Source organism: Eschrichtius robustus, chromosome 1 (genome assembly GCF_028021215.1).
Source record: "Eschrichtius robustus isolate mEscRob2 chromosome 1, mEscRob2.pri, whole genome shotgun sequence".
NCBI classification, from domain to species: Eukaryota; Metazoa; Chordata; class Mammalia; order Artiodactyla; family Eschrichtiidae; genus Eschrichtius; species Eschrichtius robustus.
Genome location: NC_090824.1, coordinates 134,094,016 through 134,113,621, shown reverse-complemented (window position 1 = coordinate 134,113,621; position 19,606 = coordinate 134,094,016). Strand labels below are relative to the sequence as shown.

General features: G+C 38.8%; 2 protein-coding genes across 3 annotated transcripts in view; one reads left to right on the top strand and one right to left on the bottom strand.

Annotated features, from left to right (window-relative positions):
* The window catches only part of NPTN (neuroplastin), a 64,819-nt gene extending 58,372 nt beyond the window's left edge, over positions 1-6,447 (top strand). The window contains exons 6-8 of the mRNA XM_068555163.1: positions 3,950-3,971; positions 4,816-4,890; positions 5,433-6,447. Of these exons, the coding sequence (XP_068411264.1) occupies positions 3,950-3,971; positions 4,816-4,876 (83 nt within the window). The 3' untranslated portion in view covers positions 4,877-4,890; positions 5,433-6,447. The remainder of the gene's footprint in view (positions 1-3,949; positions 3,972-4,815; positions 4,891-5,432) is intronic.
* An 88-nt stretch (positions 6,448-6,535) lies between these two features.
* REC114 (REC114 meiotic recombination protein) overlaps positions 6,536-19,606 on the bottom strand; it is a 117,255-nt gene continuing 104,184 nt past the window's right edge. For both annotated transcript variants that reach the window (XM_068555147.1, XM_068555154.1), the window contains 2 exons: positions 9,197-9,283; positions 6,536-6,700 (listed from right to left, as the gene is read on the bottom strand). In XM_068555147.1, coding sequence (XP_068411248.1) covers positions 6,536-6,700; positions 9,197-9,283 — 252 coding nt within the window. The remainder of the gene's footprint in view (positions 6,701-9,196; positions 9,284-19,606) is intronic.

The window sequence follows — 19,606 nt, the reverse complement described above, 5'->3', positions numbered from 1 at the left end:
AAAGTATAAAAACATACAAATTTAAACTTATATAGTTTAGCCTGAGTATGTTTCACTAGAAGAGCAAATATTGCTTTAGATTTCTCACATAGAAAATACTTAGAGTTAAGGTTTAGCTGCTTCCAGGGGGAAAAAAAAAAAAGGCCCATGACTTTTTGTCTACTGGAGTATACTCAGGACATTTTGTAAGTGAAACTTACATCTAAATCCCTTTCGGTCACTGTTACGGTGTCTTTCAGGATCCGTGCCCCAGTGGGTTGTCTTGTAGGTAGATTATCTGCATGTCATCTTTAACCTTCAATGTTTTTAGTAACAGATGAATTGTGGAGCCAAGTAAGGGCTTTGTTTTTTCAGTTTACTCACCTCCTGACTACATTCTCTGAAAATGTTAAATGATAATTCTCTAAAAAGACTAGATACAACTAGCATCCCGCTAGCCTTCCATCCACCTTACAGCTGGACATATGTTTGGAGCTCACCTTGTGTGTTGGTTCCCTGCTGACTGAACCCAGAGAGTGATTAGTGTGCTTTTAAGTCTTTTCCCAATACCCTGGTGAGATCGGGAGTGAACCTGCTTAGTTGCTTGGGCCTTCAGTTCTACTGCACATTTTACTGACCTTGAATGAAAACAGTAGGAGCTGATTTAAGAGAAGTGCTGGCATCAAAAAGTTTTCCATTATCACGTTAGGGAGATAATTTTATGAGCAAGTATAGGCACTCTTCCTTTAAGTTACTGGTATAAAAGATATTTGAGGTTTTGTGGGAACCATTTTTAGTGGCTGTGATGTATCCAAACTCTTTTTAACACTTTAGAATTAAGAGCTAGTCTAATGTTCCAAAATCAGTTAAATGGTCAAAACATTGGTAGCATATGAAGCTTTACAAGAGGCCAGGAATGTTGGAAAAGGAATGGGACTTTTAAAAATGATATGCGAAACACACGTGTTGTCTCTTAACCAGGGGTCATCTGGGTCAGTAACAAGCTACCTTATGAAGAAAATACAATAGGACTGAATAAGGAAGGAAATTGAAAATAATTGTTACTCTCTTTTGGGTTTAATGCTACTCTGCTGAGATCAGGCAAAATTTAAGTGGGTTTAGAAACCATAAAACCTCATCCTCAGTGAGATGAAGGCAGTGAAAAAGGAGCTTTGACCAGACAGTCAACTTACTTTGACATTAAAGCCATCTTTGTGGAGCTGGTATTGTATCAGGTAATCTGTTATTTACTAGGCATTGCAGAGCACCCTTCCAGATTCTGAGGCGATGTAGGGGAATGAGGGCTCTAAGTGCATTCACTTGGGAAGACAACATTCAGCTGAATGAATCAGTGTGTGCAACAGGTCCACCAGGAACTTCACTCATAAGATGGATTCCAGAAGCATCTTGTTTCCACTCTCCCCCAGCCCTCTTCCTCTCATCTAGTCAGTGGCTGTGAGTAATACCCAGCTGGAGAGAACAGTCATTGTTTAAGCGGCTGTCTTTTGCCCTGAGGGTTTGGGGGTGTGTTGATATTTGCCGGTTACTATGACTTCTTTTTTTTCCCCCCTCAATTGCATCAAACCCTTAAAACATGGTGGTAAGTGAGCGATATGCATGCTTTTGGAGTTTGTTTAATCTCCGCTTCAGTCTATACGATGCACAGTTCATAATGTTAACACTTTTCTTCAAGTTTACTTCATTCACTTTCACAACTAATTTGGATTTCAGTTTGCTGTTTAATCCTCATTTACTTTGATTTTTGTACCTTTTATCTGTAGTTCTGTTCTTTCCCTCTCTCCTGATTTCCTTGTTAGAGGTCAAGTTGTTTTGTTGTTTGACCTGTAAAGGGAGAGTGGTGCTGCAGATAGTGATTCAGTCCAGGAAAGTGGGAGACTTGAGGCTCTTTTCTTTGTTCCTTATAAATGTGGAAGTGGATTTGGGGAGAGAGATGAAGGGGCTCGTGAGACGTAGGCACAAGTGTGAACAGCAACTGCTCCCACCCCACCTGCAGGCATGGCAGCTACACCAGAGCCACTGTTGCTAAAACCCCTCATGCAGCCCTTTGCGCGTTATCGGCTTGTTGGGCTGGAAAATGACGTATTAGTCAGACACCAGGGCGTACATGTATCCCCATTACTGAAGAAAGAAAAGCTCATGGTGTGAAGTGCTTGGGTTAGTGCTGAAGTGTCATGCTTTGAAAAGATTAGCTTGGCTATCGCGATTCCCTCTCCCCTTCTTTTTCTCTTAAAATTGGGAGTAGATTGGTGATATTCTTGAATCAGCTATCTTGCTTTAGAATTTTGTGTTTTCGGGTGCACAGCCAGAGCACTAAAAATATTCTAAGTTTGCTCCTGTGTCCTTTCCTGTAAGTCCCAGAAGTGCTTAGTTTCTAGCATGTAGCTGAGCTGGCTTGGCCAGGATGCTGAGAGCGTTAGGGTGTTGTGGTGAGGGAGGATCTAGGCTGGGCTCGTGTGTCTCAGTACCTGATACGTCTTTGTATATCTCCACTGTATACACAGCACACAGATGTCTTGGGTGTCTAAGTCTTAGTTTGTTCTCTGTACTGTTCGATAGCGTACTATTGTTAGTAGTGGAATCCTGTGGACACTGGTGTGTTGCTAGCCTGTTGTTCTGGCTAAGTCACTGGTTTGTGGTTAGTTTTGTTTCTGTTTTGTTTTGTTTTGTTTCTTTTTTTTGAAATCTTTTTTTGCTCCAGTCACTGTGTGTGCTGGCGGTGGCTTTGCCTCTCCGTTGCCTCAAAGGAACAGGTGGAGCAATGTCTCCCTCTGACAGACATTACTCCTGACGTGTGCTCCTGCAGATGCCTACACTGAGACTGTAACCTCCATAACTGCTTCATGTGCACCAAGCCCCCTTGTGGAATCCTGCTGAGAGTTTTTCTAGAAGCCTTCAGTTCTGAATCATTTAGTCTACCTGACGTTTGTAAAATAAAAAGAAACTTAAGAGCACTTACTTGTTTCCCCCACCTTTGTGGGCCTTTAAAAAAAAAATCTGCGTGTGTGTATACACACACACACAAACACACACGCACACACATACACACACACATATATCCCTGATTAAAGGGGACCAAGTTTCCCTTAGTTGAAACAGGAAAGAAAAACTTACAAATCAGAATCAGAAAATACCAATTTAAGAAGGCACCTAACTAAACTCAGATAATGTAAGCTTTTCAATTAAAAAGAAAAAAAAAGATAACTCATGGCTCATCTGGGTTTGGGTTCTGGTTTTGGCCAGGGTACAAGAGTGAGCCAGTTTTTCTATCTGAAGTCTTTTCTAGAGGGATGTCAGCACCATTCAGCTTTCCCTGGTCTGTCACAGAACATCCTCTGGTCTACCTACACTTGTTGCTGGTATAGCCTACCCTGGCTGACCCAGTATTAGGTCGAACCATTGTGGCTTCCTCTGTCTCATTCTCCAGACTAAAGACTCTCCTAAAGATTACAAAACAGCAAGAACAGTGTCCTTTGGGGAAGTGAGGATGTGTGGTTAAACATATGGAACATACACATCCATCTGCATTGCAGGATTGAGCCCAAACTATACATGCATTCACCACAAGAAAACAAACAGCAGGATTTTACAACTGAAATGTTGGTTTGTCTTCTCATCTATTTAAGAGTGAACCACTGGAACTTGGGGACAAGATGAGTATAATGATATTGCAGCCTATCTGTCCGCTACAGTTGCAGTTTTTCATGACAAGCATTCAAAGTGTTAACTAAAACCATTGAAACAACATACCTGCCATTAAAAACCTGAATCTAGAAATAATAACTCCATGAGTGTTTTGCACCTCCAGATGGAATGGCCTTGAATAAATGCTATGAATAGCCATGTTTGCCACTTGCCGTTTGCTGTTCTGTTAATCCTTATGCAGTCTCACAATTTTCTCCCTTCTTCTTCTGTCTCTCAATGGATTATTAAAAACTGAACACCTGTGTAGACGATGAACCAGCTGGGCCAATGTAAGTACTTTATTCGACATTGATTCAGTAGTTTCTGGTCGGGTTATTTTGTATTTGCTGTCTAATCAAAGGGCTAGCTAAGACTGTAGGGGAAGACAGTGAGTGGAAACACTGTTGCAGTGTAGACTTCTTAGCCAGACATGGAGTTGACTGATTGCCATTTGATTCCCAGGACAGGCCATACAGTTTTTTTAGTAGCAATACAAAGTGGGATACCATGCCAAAAAAATGTTTAAAATTTTGCACACCCCATACGTTTAAATTGATAATGTGGGGGAAATCACCAGTATATCTGAGACTTCAGGTTTTGTTGAAGTTAATTTCAAGCTCGACTGTAGCATGGATAAACTGCCTGGCTCCATTAAATTGCGTGTATCCAAGAGACAAAATTGCAAATTTTGAATCAATCCAAGATTAGCAGAATCTCCTAGAGTTGGGGACTAAGGAGTCAGAGGCAGGCAAACAGTGCCCAAATTATTAAGTGCCAGAGGGCACAGCACTGCCTGTATATAATTGAGTATCTTTTATCATTTGAGAAGAGACAGTGGTGTTGAGTAGAGAAAAAACTACTATTTCACCTTTATAGTAATTATAGTTTACAAATCAAAGGGAAAGTTACCGGTTATATTGTCTGCCTTGGGAGTCAAAAGGATCTATTAATTTAAGGTATGTAGGCACTCTACACAAGGAATATTAATTGTGTATTAATATTGCGCAATAAAACTTCTTACTATACCAGGGATGGCAGTAAGTGGAAGACTCCCTGTATTTCCGTGTGTTATACTTTCAAAAGTTGCTACTGACCTTGAGTTTAACTCTTGTAAATGCAATTTTTCCTCCAAAGGAAAACCAACTCTACCAACAATCACAAAGATAAAAACTTGCGCCAGAGAAACACAAATTAAGTACTACTTATAATGTAAGTATGGCCTTCTTTAGAAATTTTAAAAAATTACATTCAAATGAATGTGCCTCTGTTGACCTTATTAAAAATTCTTCAATAGTTGGTGTTATGTTGCAAGATCTTTTAGTTGATTTCAAGAGCAGCCAATACTGGTGGAACAAGTTGTCTGTCCAGTGTAGCAGCTGGAAAGGAAGATTTTCAGCTGAGCTCTTTCACTTATTTACATAAATGCTTTTCAGAATATGTATGATGTTTCAAAACATCACTTTACCACTTTACTTACATCTTTAAAAAGAGGTAAAAATGAAATCGTCACCTTCTTAGGTGGATTATTCTCAGAGGCCAATTGGTCCCACTTTGCTTCTGAGGGCAAGGCGAGAATGGTGGCCAGGCACAGCTGGGCTGGAGTACCTTCCGGTTAGGCACATGGAGATCAGAATTCCACACCGCATCCCTGAGCATGCTGTTTGAACCACAGCTTTGTTTTATAGGCACTTGGTGTAGTCTTAATAGTGCATATTCTCTTTTAATTTCTAAATACTCCTCTTTCTTCACAGATCTTTAGGTTCCTGAAACTGGTGGCAAGATGACCTGCTAAATTTTCTGCTTGTACCTCTTTGGTTCTCTCCCTTTCAAGTGAGCAGCACCATGATGACTGTCTAAAGCATGCCTTATTTAGCCTCTCCTGTAAGGGTGACCTAGCCAGGTACATTTTAAACAATGCTTCAGTGTAGAAGGTGTAAACTATTTTGGGCTTGATGTGCTGTGAATGTTGTTTTTTTTTTTCCCTTTGGTAGAATATTTAAATAGAAGTAAAAAGGTCCTCTGAGGATCAGATCATGCATGCACCGTTTTTTACTTAATGCAGCTGGTAAATTGGCAAAGCTCTAAAATGCACTGCTGCCATCTAGTGATACATTTTTGTAAAGTACAGCAAAACCTACAGATATATACAGTATATAAATATATATATATATTTATATTTTTGGGGGTGGGAGAAATCCAAAATAAAATAAATGCTTGTTTCATTTTTAAGCTGCTGATACTCATTCCTTACTATATGTTGTCAGATGAGGAAACTGTTCAGTTCTGGTACATAAAGATGAGTAATATGAACTGAAATCTATAATTTTAAGGGCTTAACCTCTGACTTTGATAAGAAGCTGGAACAGTCCACTGAATGGATATAATGAACTGCAGTATGTATGTATGATTGCTTTTTAAGTGATTATTTTTTCTTTTGTTAAATCATGTAAATTCTTAAATCCTTTTGCACTGATGTGTTGAACCTAATTGTACATTCATTTAAGGCAAACTTTTATAATTTACCTTTTGTTTTCAATGACCTTGAAATGTTACAGCATGGTATTCTATGCAACTAGTTATACTTTGAGGTTGACACTGTATTTTTTCATTGAGTGTAGATTTTCACACCCGGCAGGGTTCTCACACGGTGCGTAATGGTAGATGCATGTACTTGTGTTTTGTGTAATTGTTGAAGTGCAATGATGTATAAAAAAGTGGATTCACCTGTTTTTAAAAATAAAACTGATAAAAGGTGTTGGAATAATACTCTTTATTCTAGTATCTTCTCTAATCTTAGGAGGAAGCATTTTTTCCATTGCGCTCAAGTTCCTCAGTTCTGTATGTACGTAGAATGTTAGTTGCTCAGCCCTGTCAGCTTTTTCAGTTCCTTTTCCACCTCTTCCACGAATGCTGGGAAATTCTGATCCATGAGGCACAAGCGTAGAAAGGGGCCTAACTCTTCTGTGTTCCATGCAGATTGTTCATAGACCACGGGCAGCTCCTCTGATGCCAGGAGAGACTGTGGGGATTCCAGAAGAGTAGTTTATTAGAGATTACAGGAGAAAGCAACAGCCTGAATAATAGAACACAGAAAAACTTTGCCTTAAGGAAAGATTTGGGAAACAGACACCAAAAATTAGTGTTAGCTTTGCAGAGTTCCTTTACATAATGTTTCTAAATATACAAAGTGAGATAAACTTGTATCCTTAGGTATTTCAAGTATATTAATGAAACGATTTGCAATGTTAAGATCCTGCTTCAATGAAGAGTATGGTGCTGATAAGTTTGTGGATTGATAAGCCTATTGATGAATGGACGCCACTAACTTAGTTCATCCTTCCCACCTTATAGGTGGAAGAATGGGTGTGAGCAGTTCATCATATGGAAACTGGGTTCTTTATGTCATACAGAGAGGTCACAAACTGACCATCCCAGGGACAGTTATCTCGCTTTTTCTGGTCCTGTCCGTGAGGCTTGACAAGTAGAGGCATGTATCCATCACCACAATCAAGACAGAACATTTCCACCACCACCAGAAAGTCCCTCATGCTACCTGCTCTTGTCAGACCTTCAACCCTTGGCAACCATGATCTGTTTTCCATACCTTATAGTTTTGCCTTTTCCAGAACGTCATATAATGTGTGTTTTTCACATGCTTATTTGCCATTTGTATGCCTTCTTTGGTAACTTGTATTTTAACACCATTTGACTAAGCTGCCAATATTTAAATATTAGGAGAGTTCGAATAAAAGTCTGACTGAGCTTGGCAATTTGGAAGATAAGGTGACACTGGATCCACAGTCCCACGTGACGAAGATGGCTCCAGCTCTGTGTGTGGTTCAGTTACGTCTGGGCCTTTGACTCAGCCTTCTTATTCGCTCCTCATGTTAATTCTACTTAGGTGGTTTTCTACCCTTTCCGTGGATGGCATGGTTTGGTATATATGTATACAACTGACATTTCTCTAGGAACTATCTATAATAGAAATTGACTTTTCTAAATTCAAACCAGACTGTATCTAAAGGTAGAAAGAAGAAAATGAAAGTAAAATGGAGCCCTGTTCTCCAGTGAGAGCCACTGTTAACATGTTAGTGTATCTCCTTCCAAACTTACGTTGTGTGTTTTTACTACAAAAATCATGCTATTTTGTAGCCTTTTAAAAAACAAATGTACTATGAATATCATCTTTCCATGTCAATAGATATAGACATCACTTTTAGTGACTACATTTTTATCCCGCCTATGGTCATAGCACTCTTTAACCACTCAGTATCCTATTAGTGAATAATTACGTTTCCAATTTTACTATAAAAAACACTGAAAAGCATCCTTGTATGTATATTTGTGTAGATGAAATGGTATTATAGGTATAAGATATAAAGTTAAATTTTATCTATACTGCTGAGTTGCTTTCAAAGAGTTTTACCAAACTTATATTCAAAGAACAACTTTTCTAGAAGGTTAGAGCAAACAAGTAACATATCTGAGCTCCCAGCCTGGTGCTTTTTCTTCTTTATACATGGTTCTTCTATATGATGTAAATAAACTGGGCTGACGTACACCTTTTATAGCAACTGATACTTCCTGAATAAGGACATCACACACTGCCTTGCTCATGTTTTTTTTCTGTGGCTCAGCCACTCTGAATCAGTTAACCTGTAACCCCAGTGCAGATATGAGGCTACAAACTGGGCACTATCACGTCTGCCCTGTGATTGTCCATTTATTTTGAGTGAGTGATGAGCCAGATGGAGAAAGCACCTGTATTTTCTTTCTCGTACCACTGTTAGCACAGTTTAATAGATAAATTAAAAAGGAAATTCATCCTTGAATATTGATGAATTCCATGCAGAATTCTGTGGAAAGCACAGGCTGACAGCCTGCTGTCGAGCACAGCAGGTAATGCAGTGAGGAGGAGACCATCCTCAGGAGCTCCCAGCAGACCAGGCCTCAGGAACCCTGAGCCTGAATGAATAGTTCTGCAGGAGTCTTTCTTTGGTAACAGCAAACTGCAAGGGGAGAGGGCATGTCCGAAAGCAGTTCTGTGGTAACAGAGTTGAATCCTCCCGGGTCTCCACACATCCTTAGCTGAGATCCTCACACTGAATATCTGCCCCTACAGAAACTATCCTTGATATGACTCCAAGTTCATATTGATACTTGTATTAGAAGAGTTTCCAAATTTCGTTTCCAAAATTAAATTGAAATTCTTACGTGTATTCCTCTTTCTGGGATAGGTGGTGAATAAATTCTTTATCTCACACATTTAAAGGCTAACACTATAGACCACTCTTCATCTTTTATTTCCTCAGGAGAATAGTTCTTCAGTATAATATGTCATCGTGTCTAATCTTACAACAAGGGTAGGTGGAGATGGCCTGTCTCTGTCTTTACCATCTTCTATAGCAACACTTTAAGTTACTGTTCTAGAACAATGGATTGAACAGAGGGATACAAATTCTTCAGGATCACTGTTTTTCCTGACACGAAAACTGAACATGGAAATAGGCCCTACCTGAGCTAACCAGGCCACTGAGGTCCTTCCTCTTGGAGTGCTTGTGCCAGCCAGTACCCACTGTTGCTGCTCCGGGTTCTGGTGTGACTGCAGTGAAACTACATACAATTAGGCGACTGGCTGAACAGGCCATTAAAGAAGTGGAAACACATGCATTCATGTTCAAAGAAAGAAAACATCAGTAAAAGTGGTAAGATCATTGTTGATGTAGTCTGTCCTGGTTTAAGCTTGGCTGTTACTTGATTTACCACAGTAGAGGTACAGGCAGAGTTTAAATCTGGGGCACCTGCCCTGTGCCTGGTGTTCCTTATGTCTCATAGGCTGGTAGTGCTTTTTCTTGTCCGACACCGTGGTGTACTTTTGTCTTCAGTGGACATTGCCCAGCTTCTGATAATCATGATTTGTCACCTTCTAAAAATTATTACTCAAGTAATACATGTTCACTGCAAAAAAGGAAAATGGGAAAAAACCCTATAGCTGCAAGATAATCTTACATTTTTAATAAAAGTTTTAAAAATCTCATTTTAGACATTCTGAGGGAATGAGTTCTTCTGTTAGTAAAATTCCTAGATACCTTCATTCAACAATGTTTGTGCCTACTGTGTACTAGACACTGGGGTGATAAAGGGAAGGGAGCCACAAAGAACAAGGTAGAGGTCCAGGCCTCAAGAACCTACAGCCCAGTAAGAACTTAGCAAGTAAAACAACAATTAGAATGCAACCCAGGAAGTGCTGGAATGGAGGTAAATATAAGACTTAAGGCTTATAGTGGAGGGGAGTACAGGAGGGGTGTGTGCGCTAAGCATGAACGGTAGGAATGCTTTAGAGTCCGAGCTGCTTCAAAGGAACCTGTTACAGGAGGGGTTGTTCTCTAGCAGAACACAGGGGATGTTTTCTAGGCAAACAGTGAATACGGTATAGGAGGCCTGGAGGCATAAGAGGCTCTGAGGGCTGCTTCTACCTAAAAGCACAAACTTCCAAGAGCCCCACCACTACTTCCTAGCCACATGTCTGCAGGCCTGGTTATGTTTTGGATACATGTGGTGCTTGTAGTGCTAATCTCCAGACAGTTGTGAGCTAGTGGTATCACACAGGGAGAATCCAAGACCCTCCCTGGAAGGTGTCTCTGTCAGCAGCATGTTCTGACTGCCAGAAGTAAATGTTCTACATGGAAGCTGACTGTTGCTAGTTAGTGCGTATTAGCAGAAATGCATATCTGGAAGCATCAAGAATGGGGTGGCAGGACAGAGAGGAAGGAAAAAACAGAGAAAACTAGTCAAGAATACTAAAATAAATATGAGCAAAAAGGTAAGGACTTTAATGAGTCTAGAATCCTTAGGCAAGCCCCATTTCTCTATTTAGTTTCCTTATCTGGAAAAGTCAGACTCTAGTGTTTCTTCCAGCTCTGATATTTGATGTTTTCCTAGGAGACACATCAGTTCAGCTCACACTGTGTTCTTCAAACAACTGGGAAAGACATCAACCAAAATTCATATGCCATACACACTGAACTATAAGTGCGATGGAAGCAGCTGAGGCTACTGGGGTGGCTCTAAGGATTGGACAGTCCTCTACCCAAGTGCAGAGAAATGGAAGGTTCTGTGCACACAGGAACGAGCCCCTGGCCACTTTCTGCTGGACTTCTTGTGCTAACAGAGGAAAGAGTTCATCTAGGAACTGCCCCCCTCTCCGAGTAGGCTGGGTTGCCTTAGAAGCCCTCAGGTTGAGAAATACCTGGTTAGGCCACAATTAGCAAAATTACAAGGCTGAGGAAAAGTAAAAACAAAAGAGCCAGGAAGTGACTCAAGAACTTGAAATAGAAAGACATGGAATTATCTCTATTTGCAAAGAAGAGAATAACTGTTTTAGACAAAAGAAAATATATAGGCCAGAGCTTGCACCTCTTGAATTGGATTCTGAAAAAGGCAGCATGATAGCAAATTTGCACAGCAGCAGCTAAGGGCAAGCCTTAGGGGTTTTTGTCATTAGGAAGACTAGAATGTTCTAGGTAGTGCTTCACAATGTCTGCATGCTGGTGAATTAACCCAGTAGCTTTATCTTGTCTCCTGCTCTGCAGCATCAGACACGCCATCTTATCATGGCCCTATTGACTCGTGAGTTCTTAACCCTCAGTAATAACTGACCAGGATGCTCATTTGTTCATTTGCAAGGGAAGGCAAATCTGAAAGGGTAACAGCACTGGCAGTAATAGTAATAATGGATCATGGTATTTAGATATTTGCCAGGTGTTGTCCTAGCTGCTTATAGACAGAATTTCAGTCTCACCATTTTACAGATGAGGTTGAGTGACTTGCATGAGATCACGTAGCTACTAATAGGGCTAGGATTCAAACCTAGATCCATTTTGATTCCAAAGCCTGTGGTCTTTGCACAACACTGTGCCATCTCATCTACTCAGAACACCAAACTCCAGATCAGAGGAAGACTTGAATACAGAATCAAGAAAAGACATGAAAGTTTCATCATAAGCAAGAAAGTACCTTATAATAAGCCATTCCATCCCATTTGTAGAGAGGGGATTCTTAAAGAATACAGCAGCAGATGATGAGGCAAAAATGTTTTAAACTAGATCCAGGGTTTGTAAAAAACAAAAACCAGCTTTAGTGTTAAGACATGTTCACAACAAAAGTCATGCAGAAACAAATGAAGGGGAAGAATTCTAAAACATCAAAGTTTGATTTGGCAAATTAAGCATAGTCAAGAAGAAATCATACAGTATTTGTTTAAAGAAAAACACTTTATGATAAATAATGTAAATCTATGTTTGCCCCAGATAAACTATAAAAAGAAGGTGATAAAACAGCAAAGGTGAATTGTCTTGGCCCAGTGAGTTTAAGGGGAACTTCCAGGAAAAGCCAGGTTTGGAAAATCATTACTCAAAATAGAAAATAAGAAAACCCAGCATGAAACTGGAATTTCATCCCAAGAGCAGAGGTAGCTTATGCTAGCAGCATGTGGGACTATGCCAAAGAAATGCTAGAATATGTACCTCGAGGAGAAATTCTGTAATAAAGATTCTCAAACTTTTATCACAAGACTCCTTTACACTTACAGCTTTTGTTTTGAGTTACGTGTGATATTTATCTGTTAGAAATTAAAACAAAAATTTTAAATATTCATTTAAAACTTATAAAACCATTATAATGGTTATATATAACCATTATAATATTAAAAACATTTTAATGAAAACTATATTTCCTAACACAAAAATATAATGACTTTTGCAAATCTCTTTAATATCTAGCTGGACTCTCCTATCCACTTCTGCACTCAATCTGCCGACACATGGTGTTCTGGTTGAAGTATATGAAGAAAATCTGGCTTCACACAGATATATAGATGGAAAGTTTTTTTTAAAAAATGGGTTTTTCAGTTAATTGTGGATATTCCTTGATACGACACCCAAACTCAACAAGTGGTAGTTTCTTAAAGGTTAGTTTCAAGATAGAATCTGAAATCACAGCAAGGAACTTTTTATACTCTGTTACATTAAAATCCTTTGGTCTAAGCAATCTCTGTACTGTTTTCCATGGCAGTTGTACCAATTTACATTCCCACCAAGAGTGCACCAAGGGTTCTCTTTTCTCCACATCTTGTCTTTTTGATAATAGCCGTTCTGACAGGTGTGAGGATATCTCATTTTTTTTTAATCGTTTTATTTTTATTGAAACATGAATAAGTACAAAATAATATAAAATACATGAAGACATAATGATACAATGATCACTTGAGTATCCACTATTGATTTTAAGATAATAAAAAACAGCATTAACTTTGAAGTCATTCTCACTAATGTTTTTTTAAACTTTTTATTTTATATTGGAGTATAGTTGATTGATAGTGTGATAGTTTCAGGTGTACAGCAAAGTGATTCAGGTATACATATACATATATCTATTTTTCAAATTCTTTTCCCTTTTAGGTTGTTACATAATACTGAGCAGAGTTCCCTGTGCTATACAGTAGTTCCTTGTTGGTTATCCATTTTAAATATAGCAGTGTGTACATGTCAATCCCAAATTCCCCAACTATCCCTTCCCCCCGGTAACCCTAAGTTCATTCTCTAAGTTCGTGAGTCTGTTTCTGTTTTGTAAATAAGTTCACTTGTATCATTTTATTTTTAGATTCCCCATAAAAGCGATATCATATATTTGTCTTTCTCTGACTTCACTCAGTATGACAATTTCTAGGTCCATCCATGTTGCTGCAAAATGGCATTATTTCATTCTTTTTAATGGCTGAGTAATAGTTAATTGTATATATGTACCACATCTTCTTTATTCATTCCTCTGTAGATGGACATTTAGGTTGCTTCCATGTCTTGGCTATTGTAAACAGTGCTACAGTGAACACTGGGGTGCATGTATCCTTTAGGACTATGTTTTGCTCCAGATATATGCCCAGGAGTGGGATTGCAGGATCATATGGTAGCTGTATTTTTAGTTTTTCAAGGAACCTCCATACTGTTCTGCATAGTGGCTGTACCAATTTACATTCCCACCAACAATGTAGGAGGGTTCCCTTCTCTCTACACCCTCTCCAGCATTTATCGTTTGTGGATTTTTTGATGATAGCCATTTTGACTGGTGTGAGGTGATACCATTGTCGTCTTTTTTTTTTTTTTTAACATCTTTATTGGAGTATAATTGCTTTACAAAGGTGTGTTTCTGCTTTATAACAAATTCAATCAGCTATACATATACATATATTCCCATATCTCCTCCGTCTTGTGTCTCCCTCCCACCCCTCTAGGTGGTCACAAAGCACCGAGCTGATCTCCCTGTGCTATGCGGCTGCTTCCCACTAGCTGTCTTTTACATTTGGTAGTATATATAAGTCCATGCCACTCTCTCACTTCGTCCCAGCTTACCCTTCCCCCTCCCCGCGTCCTCAAGTCCATTCTCAACTTCTGCGTCTTTGTTCCTGTCCTGCCCCTAGGTTCTTCAGAACCTTTTTTTTTTTAGACTCCATATATATGTGTTAGCATACAGTATTTATTTTTCTTTCTGACTTACTTCACTCTGTATGACAGACTCTAGGTCCTCACCTACAAATAACTCACTACAAATAACTCAATTTCATTTCTTTTTATGGCCGAGTAATATTCCATTGTATATATGTGCCACATCTTTATCCATTCATCTGTTGATGGACATTTAGGTTGCTTCCATGTCCTGGCTATTGTAAACAGAGCTGCAATGAACATTGTGGTACGTGACTCTTTTTGAATTATGGTTTTCTCAGGGTACATGCCCAGTAGTGGGATTGCTGGGTCATATGGTAATTCTATTTTTAGTTTTTTAAGGAACCTCTATACGGTCTCCATAGTGGCTGCATCTATTTACATTCCCAGCAACAGTGCAAGAGGGTTCCCTTTTCTCCACACCCTCTCCAGCATTTATTGTTTGTAGATTTTTTTAATCTTTTTTTTCTTTTTTTATTCAAAGTCACAAAAATTATAATCATCCTCATCAGTTCACTCAGTTTCATGTAATTAATTTTTTTTTCATCTTGATCTTTTGTTAGCACTTTTATGAATTCATCAGTTTTCCATTAGAGTTCTGAAAATGCTTAGTCATTCAATTCAGCAGTATAGTCAGTTACCAGAAACCTGTACTTGTCAGAGTCTTTTCCATGAATTCCTTGAAGATGAAAGCCTTTTATAGGAACATTTTTGCAAAAGCATCAGAGTACACCCAGAACTGTCTGTAAATGACAAAAGACTTAAAAATGACCATGGTTAAAGATTTGATGAAAGTTCATAATAATGCAATTGACAAGGAAATTTAGTTATTTCTGAGATATATTTTTTTAATAAGTTTATTTATTTATTTATTTAGGCAGTGTTGGGTCTTCGTTTCTGTGCGAGGGCTTTAATTGCGGCAAGTGGGGGCCACTCTTCATTGCAGTGCGCGGGCCTTTCACTATCGCGGCCTCTCTTGTTGCGGAACACAGGCTCCAGACGCGCAGGCTCAGTAGTTGTGGCTCACGGGCCTAGTTGCTCCACGGCATGTGGGATCTTCCCAGACCAGGGCTCGAACCCGTGTCCCCTGCATTAGCAGGCAGATTCTCAACCACTGCGCCACCAGGGAAGCCTTGAGATATACATTTTAAATAGCTAGAATTATGACATAACATTATACCAGAACATATAAGAGTTTTAGAAATTTCATGTAATGTCTGAAACATTTATATTAACATATTTCCATACAAATAACCCAAAGAAAGTTTAGTATTAGTTGGGTTTTTTTGTTTGTTTGATTTTTTATACTGCAGGTTCTTATTAGTCATCAATTTTATACACATCACTGTATACATGTCAATCCCAATCGCCCAATTCAGCACACCACCATCCCCACCCCACCGCAGTTTTCCCCCTTGGTGTCCACACGTTTGTTCTCTACATCTGTGTCTCAACTTCTGCCCTGCAAACCAGTTCATCTGTACCATTTTTCTAGGTTCCACATACATGCGTTAATATACGATATTTGTTTTTCTCTTTCTGACTTACTTCACTCTGTATGACAGTCTTTAGATCCATCCACGTCTCAACAAATGACTCAGTTTCGTTCCTTTTTATGGCTGAGTAATATTCCATTGTATATATATACCGCTACTTTTTTACCCATTCATCTGTCGATGGGCATTTAGGTTGCTTCCATGACCTGGCTATTGTAAATAGTGCTGCAATGAACACTGGGGTGCATGTGTCTTTTTGAATTATGGTTTTCTCTGGGTATATGCCCAGGAGTGGGATTGCTGGGTCATATGGTAATTCTATTTTTAGTTTTTTAAGGAACCTCCATACTGTTCTCCATAGTGGCTGTATCAATTTACATTTCCCACCAACAGTGCAAGAGGGTTCCCTTTTCTCCACACCCTCTCCAGCATTTGTTGTTTGTAGATTTTCTGATGATGCCCATTCTAACTGGTGTGAGGTGATACCTCATTGTAGTTTTGATTTGCATTTCTCTAATAATTAGTGATGTTGAGCAGCTTTTCATGTGCTTCTTGGCCATCTGTATGTCTTCTTTGGAGAAATGTCTATTTAGGTCTTCTGCCCATTTTTGGATTGGGTTGTTTGGTTCTTTAAAATTGAGCTGCATGAGCTGTTTATATATTTTGGAGATTAATCCTTTGTCCGTTGATTCATTTGCAAATATTTTCTCCCATCCTGAGGGTTGTCTTTTTGTCTTGTCTATGGTTTCCTTTGCTGTGCAAAAGCTTTGAAGTTTCATTAGGTCCCATTTGTTTATTTGTGTTTTTATTTCCATTACTGTAGGAGGTGGATCAAAAAAGATCTTGCTGTGATTTATGTCAAAGAGTGTTCTTCCTATGTTTTCCTCTAAGAGTTTTATAGTGTCCAGTCTTACATTTAGGTCTCTAATCCATTTTGAGTTTATTTTTGTGTATGGTGTTAGGGAGTGTTCTAATTTCATTCTTTTACATGTAGCTGTCCAGTTTTCCCAGCACCACTTATTGAAGAGACTGTCTTTTCTCCATTGTATATCCTTGCCTCCTCTGTCATAGATTAGTTGACCATAGGTGCATGGGTTTATCTCTGGGCTTTCTATCCTGTTCCATTGATCTGTGTTTCTGTTTTTGTGCCAGTACCATATTGTCTTGATTACTGTAGCTTTGTAGTATAGTCTGAAGTCAGGGAGTCTGATTCCTCCAGCTCCGTTTTTTCCCCTCAAGACTGCTTTGGCTATTCGGGGTCTTTTTTGTCTCCATACAAATTTTATGATTATTTGTTCTAGTTTCGTAAAAATTGCCATTGGTAATTTGATAGGGATTTCATTGAATCTGTAGATTGCTTTGGGTAGTATAGTCATTTTCACAATATTGACTCTTCCAATCCAAGAACATGGTATATCTCTCCATCTGTTGGTATCATCTTTCATTTCTTTCATCAGTGTCTTATAGTTTTCTGCATACAGGTCTTTTGTCTCCCTAGGTAGGTTTATTCCTAGGTATTTTATTCTTTTTGTTGCAATGGTATATGGGAGTGTTTCCATAATTTCTCTTTCAGATTTTTCATCATTAGTGTATAGGAATGCAAGAGATTTCTGTGCATTAATTTTGTATCCTGCAACTTTACCAAATTCATTGATTAGCTCTAGTAGTTTTCTGGTGGCATTTTTAGGATTCTCTGTATAGTATCATGTCATCTGCAAACTGACAGTTTTACTTCTTCTTTTCCAATTTGTATTCCTTTTATTTCTTCTTCTTCTCTGATTGCTGTGGCTAGGACTTCCAAAACTATGTTGAATAATAGCGGTGAGAGTGGACATCCTTGTCTCGTTCCTGATCTTAGAGGAAATGCTTTCAGTTTTTCACTGTTGAGAATGATGTTTGCTGTGGGTTTGTTGTATGTGGCCTTTATTATGTTGAGGTAGGTTCCCTCTATGCCCACTTTCTGGAGAGTTTTTATCATAAATGGGTGTTGCATTTTGTCAAAAGCTTTTTCTGCATCTATTGAGATGATCATATGGTTTTTATTCTTCAATTTGTTAATATTGTGTATCACATTGATTGATTTGTGTATATTGAAGAATCCTTGCATCCCTGGGATAAATCCCACTTGATCATGGTGTATGATCCTTTTAATGTGTTGTTGGAGTCTGTTTGCTAGTATTTTTTTTTTTTTAAAGATTTATTTATTTATTGATTGATTGATTGTTATGTTGGGTCTTCGTTTCTGTGCGAGGGCTTTCTCCGGTTGTGGCAAGTGGGGGCCACTCTTCATCGCGGTGCGCGGGCCTCTCACTATCGTGGCCTCTCTCGTTGCGGAGCACAGGCTCCAGACGCGCAGGCTCAGTAGTTGTGGCTCACGGGCCTAGTTGCTCCGTGGCATGTGGGATCTTCCCAGACCAGGGCTCGAACCCGTGTCCCCTGCATTGGCAGGCAGATTCTCAACCACTGCGCCACCAGGGAAGCCCTGTTTGCTAGTATTTTTTTGAGGATTTTTACATCTATATTCATCAGTGATATTGGTCTGTAATTTTCTTTTTTTGTAGTATCTTTGTCTGGTTTTGGTATCAGGGTGATGGTGGCCTCATAGAATGAGTTTGGGAGTGTTCCTTCCTCTGCAATTTTTTGGAAGAGTTTGAGAAGGATGGGTGTTAGCACTTTTCTAAATGTTTGATAGAATTCACCTGTGAAGCCATCTGGTCCTGGACTTTTGTTTGTTGGAAGATTTTTAATCACAGTTTCAATTTCATTACTTGTGATTGGTCTGTTCATATTTTCTGTTTCTTCCTGGTTCAGTCTTGGAAGGTTATACCTTTCTAAGAATTTGTCCATTTCTGCCCTGTTGTCCATTTTATTGGCATAGAGTTGCTTGTAGTAGTCTCTTAGGATGCTTTGTATTTCTGCGGTGTCTGTTGTAACTTCTCCTTTTTCATTTCTGATTTTATTGATTTGAGTCCTCTCCCTCTTTTTCTTGATGAGTCTGGCTAATGGCTTATCAATTTCGTTTATCTTCTCAAAGAACCAGCTTTTAGTTTTTTTGATCTTTGCTATTGTTTTCTTTGTTTCTATTTCATTTATTTCTGCTCTGATCTTTATGATTTCTTCCCTTCTGCTAACTTTGGGTTTTGTTTGTTCTTCTTTCTCTAGTTCCTTTAGGTGTAACATTAGATTGTTTACTTGAGATTTTTCTTGTTTCTTGAGGTAGGCTTGTATAGCTATAAACTTCCCTCTTAGAACTGCTTTTGCTGCATCCTATAGGTTTTGGATCGTCGTGTTTTCATTGTCATTTGTGTCTAGGTATTTTTTGATTTCCTCTTTGATTTCTTCAGTGATCTCTTGGTTATTTAGTAACATATTGTTTAGCCTCCATGTGTTTGTGTTTTTTACGGTTTTTTCCCTGTAATTCATTTCTAATCTCATAGCATTGTGGTCAGAAAAGATGATTGATATGATTTCAATTTTCTTAAATTTACTGAGGCTTGATTTGTGACCCAAGATGTGATCCATCCTGGAGAATGTTCCACGTGCACTTGAGAAGAAAGTGTAATCTGCTGTTTTTGGATGGAACGTCCTATAAGTATCAATTAAATCTATGTGTTCTATTGTGTCATTTAAAGCTTCTGTTTCCTTATTTATTTTCATTTTGGATGATCTGTCCATTGGTGTTAAGTGAGGTGGTAAAGTCCCCCACTATTATTGTGTTACTGTCGGTTTCCTCTTCTATAGCTGTTAGCAGTTGCCTTATGTATTGAGGTGCTCCTATGTTGGGTGCATATATATTTATAATTGTTATATCTTCTTGGATTGATCCCTTGATCATTATGTAGTGTCCTTCCTTGTCTCTTTTAACATTCTTTATTTTAAAGTCTGTTTTATCTGATATGAGTATAGCTACTCCAGCTTTCTTTTGATTTC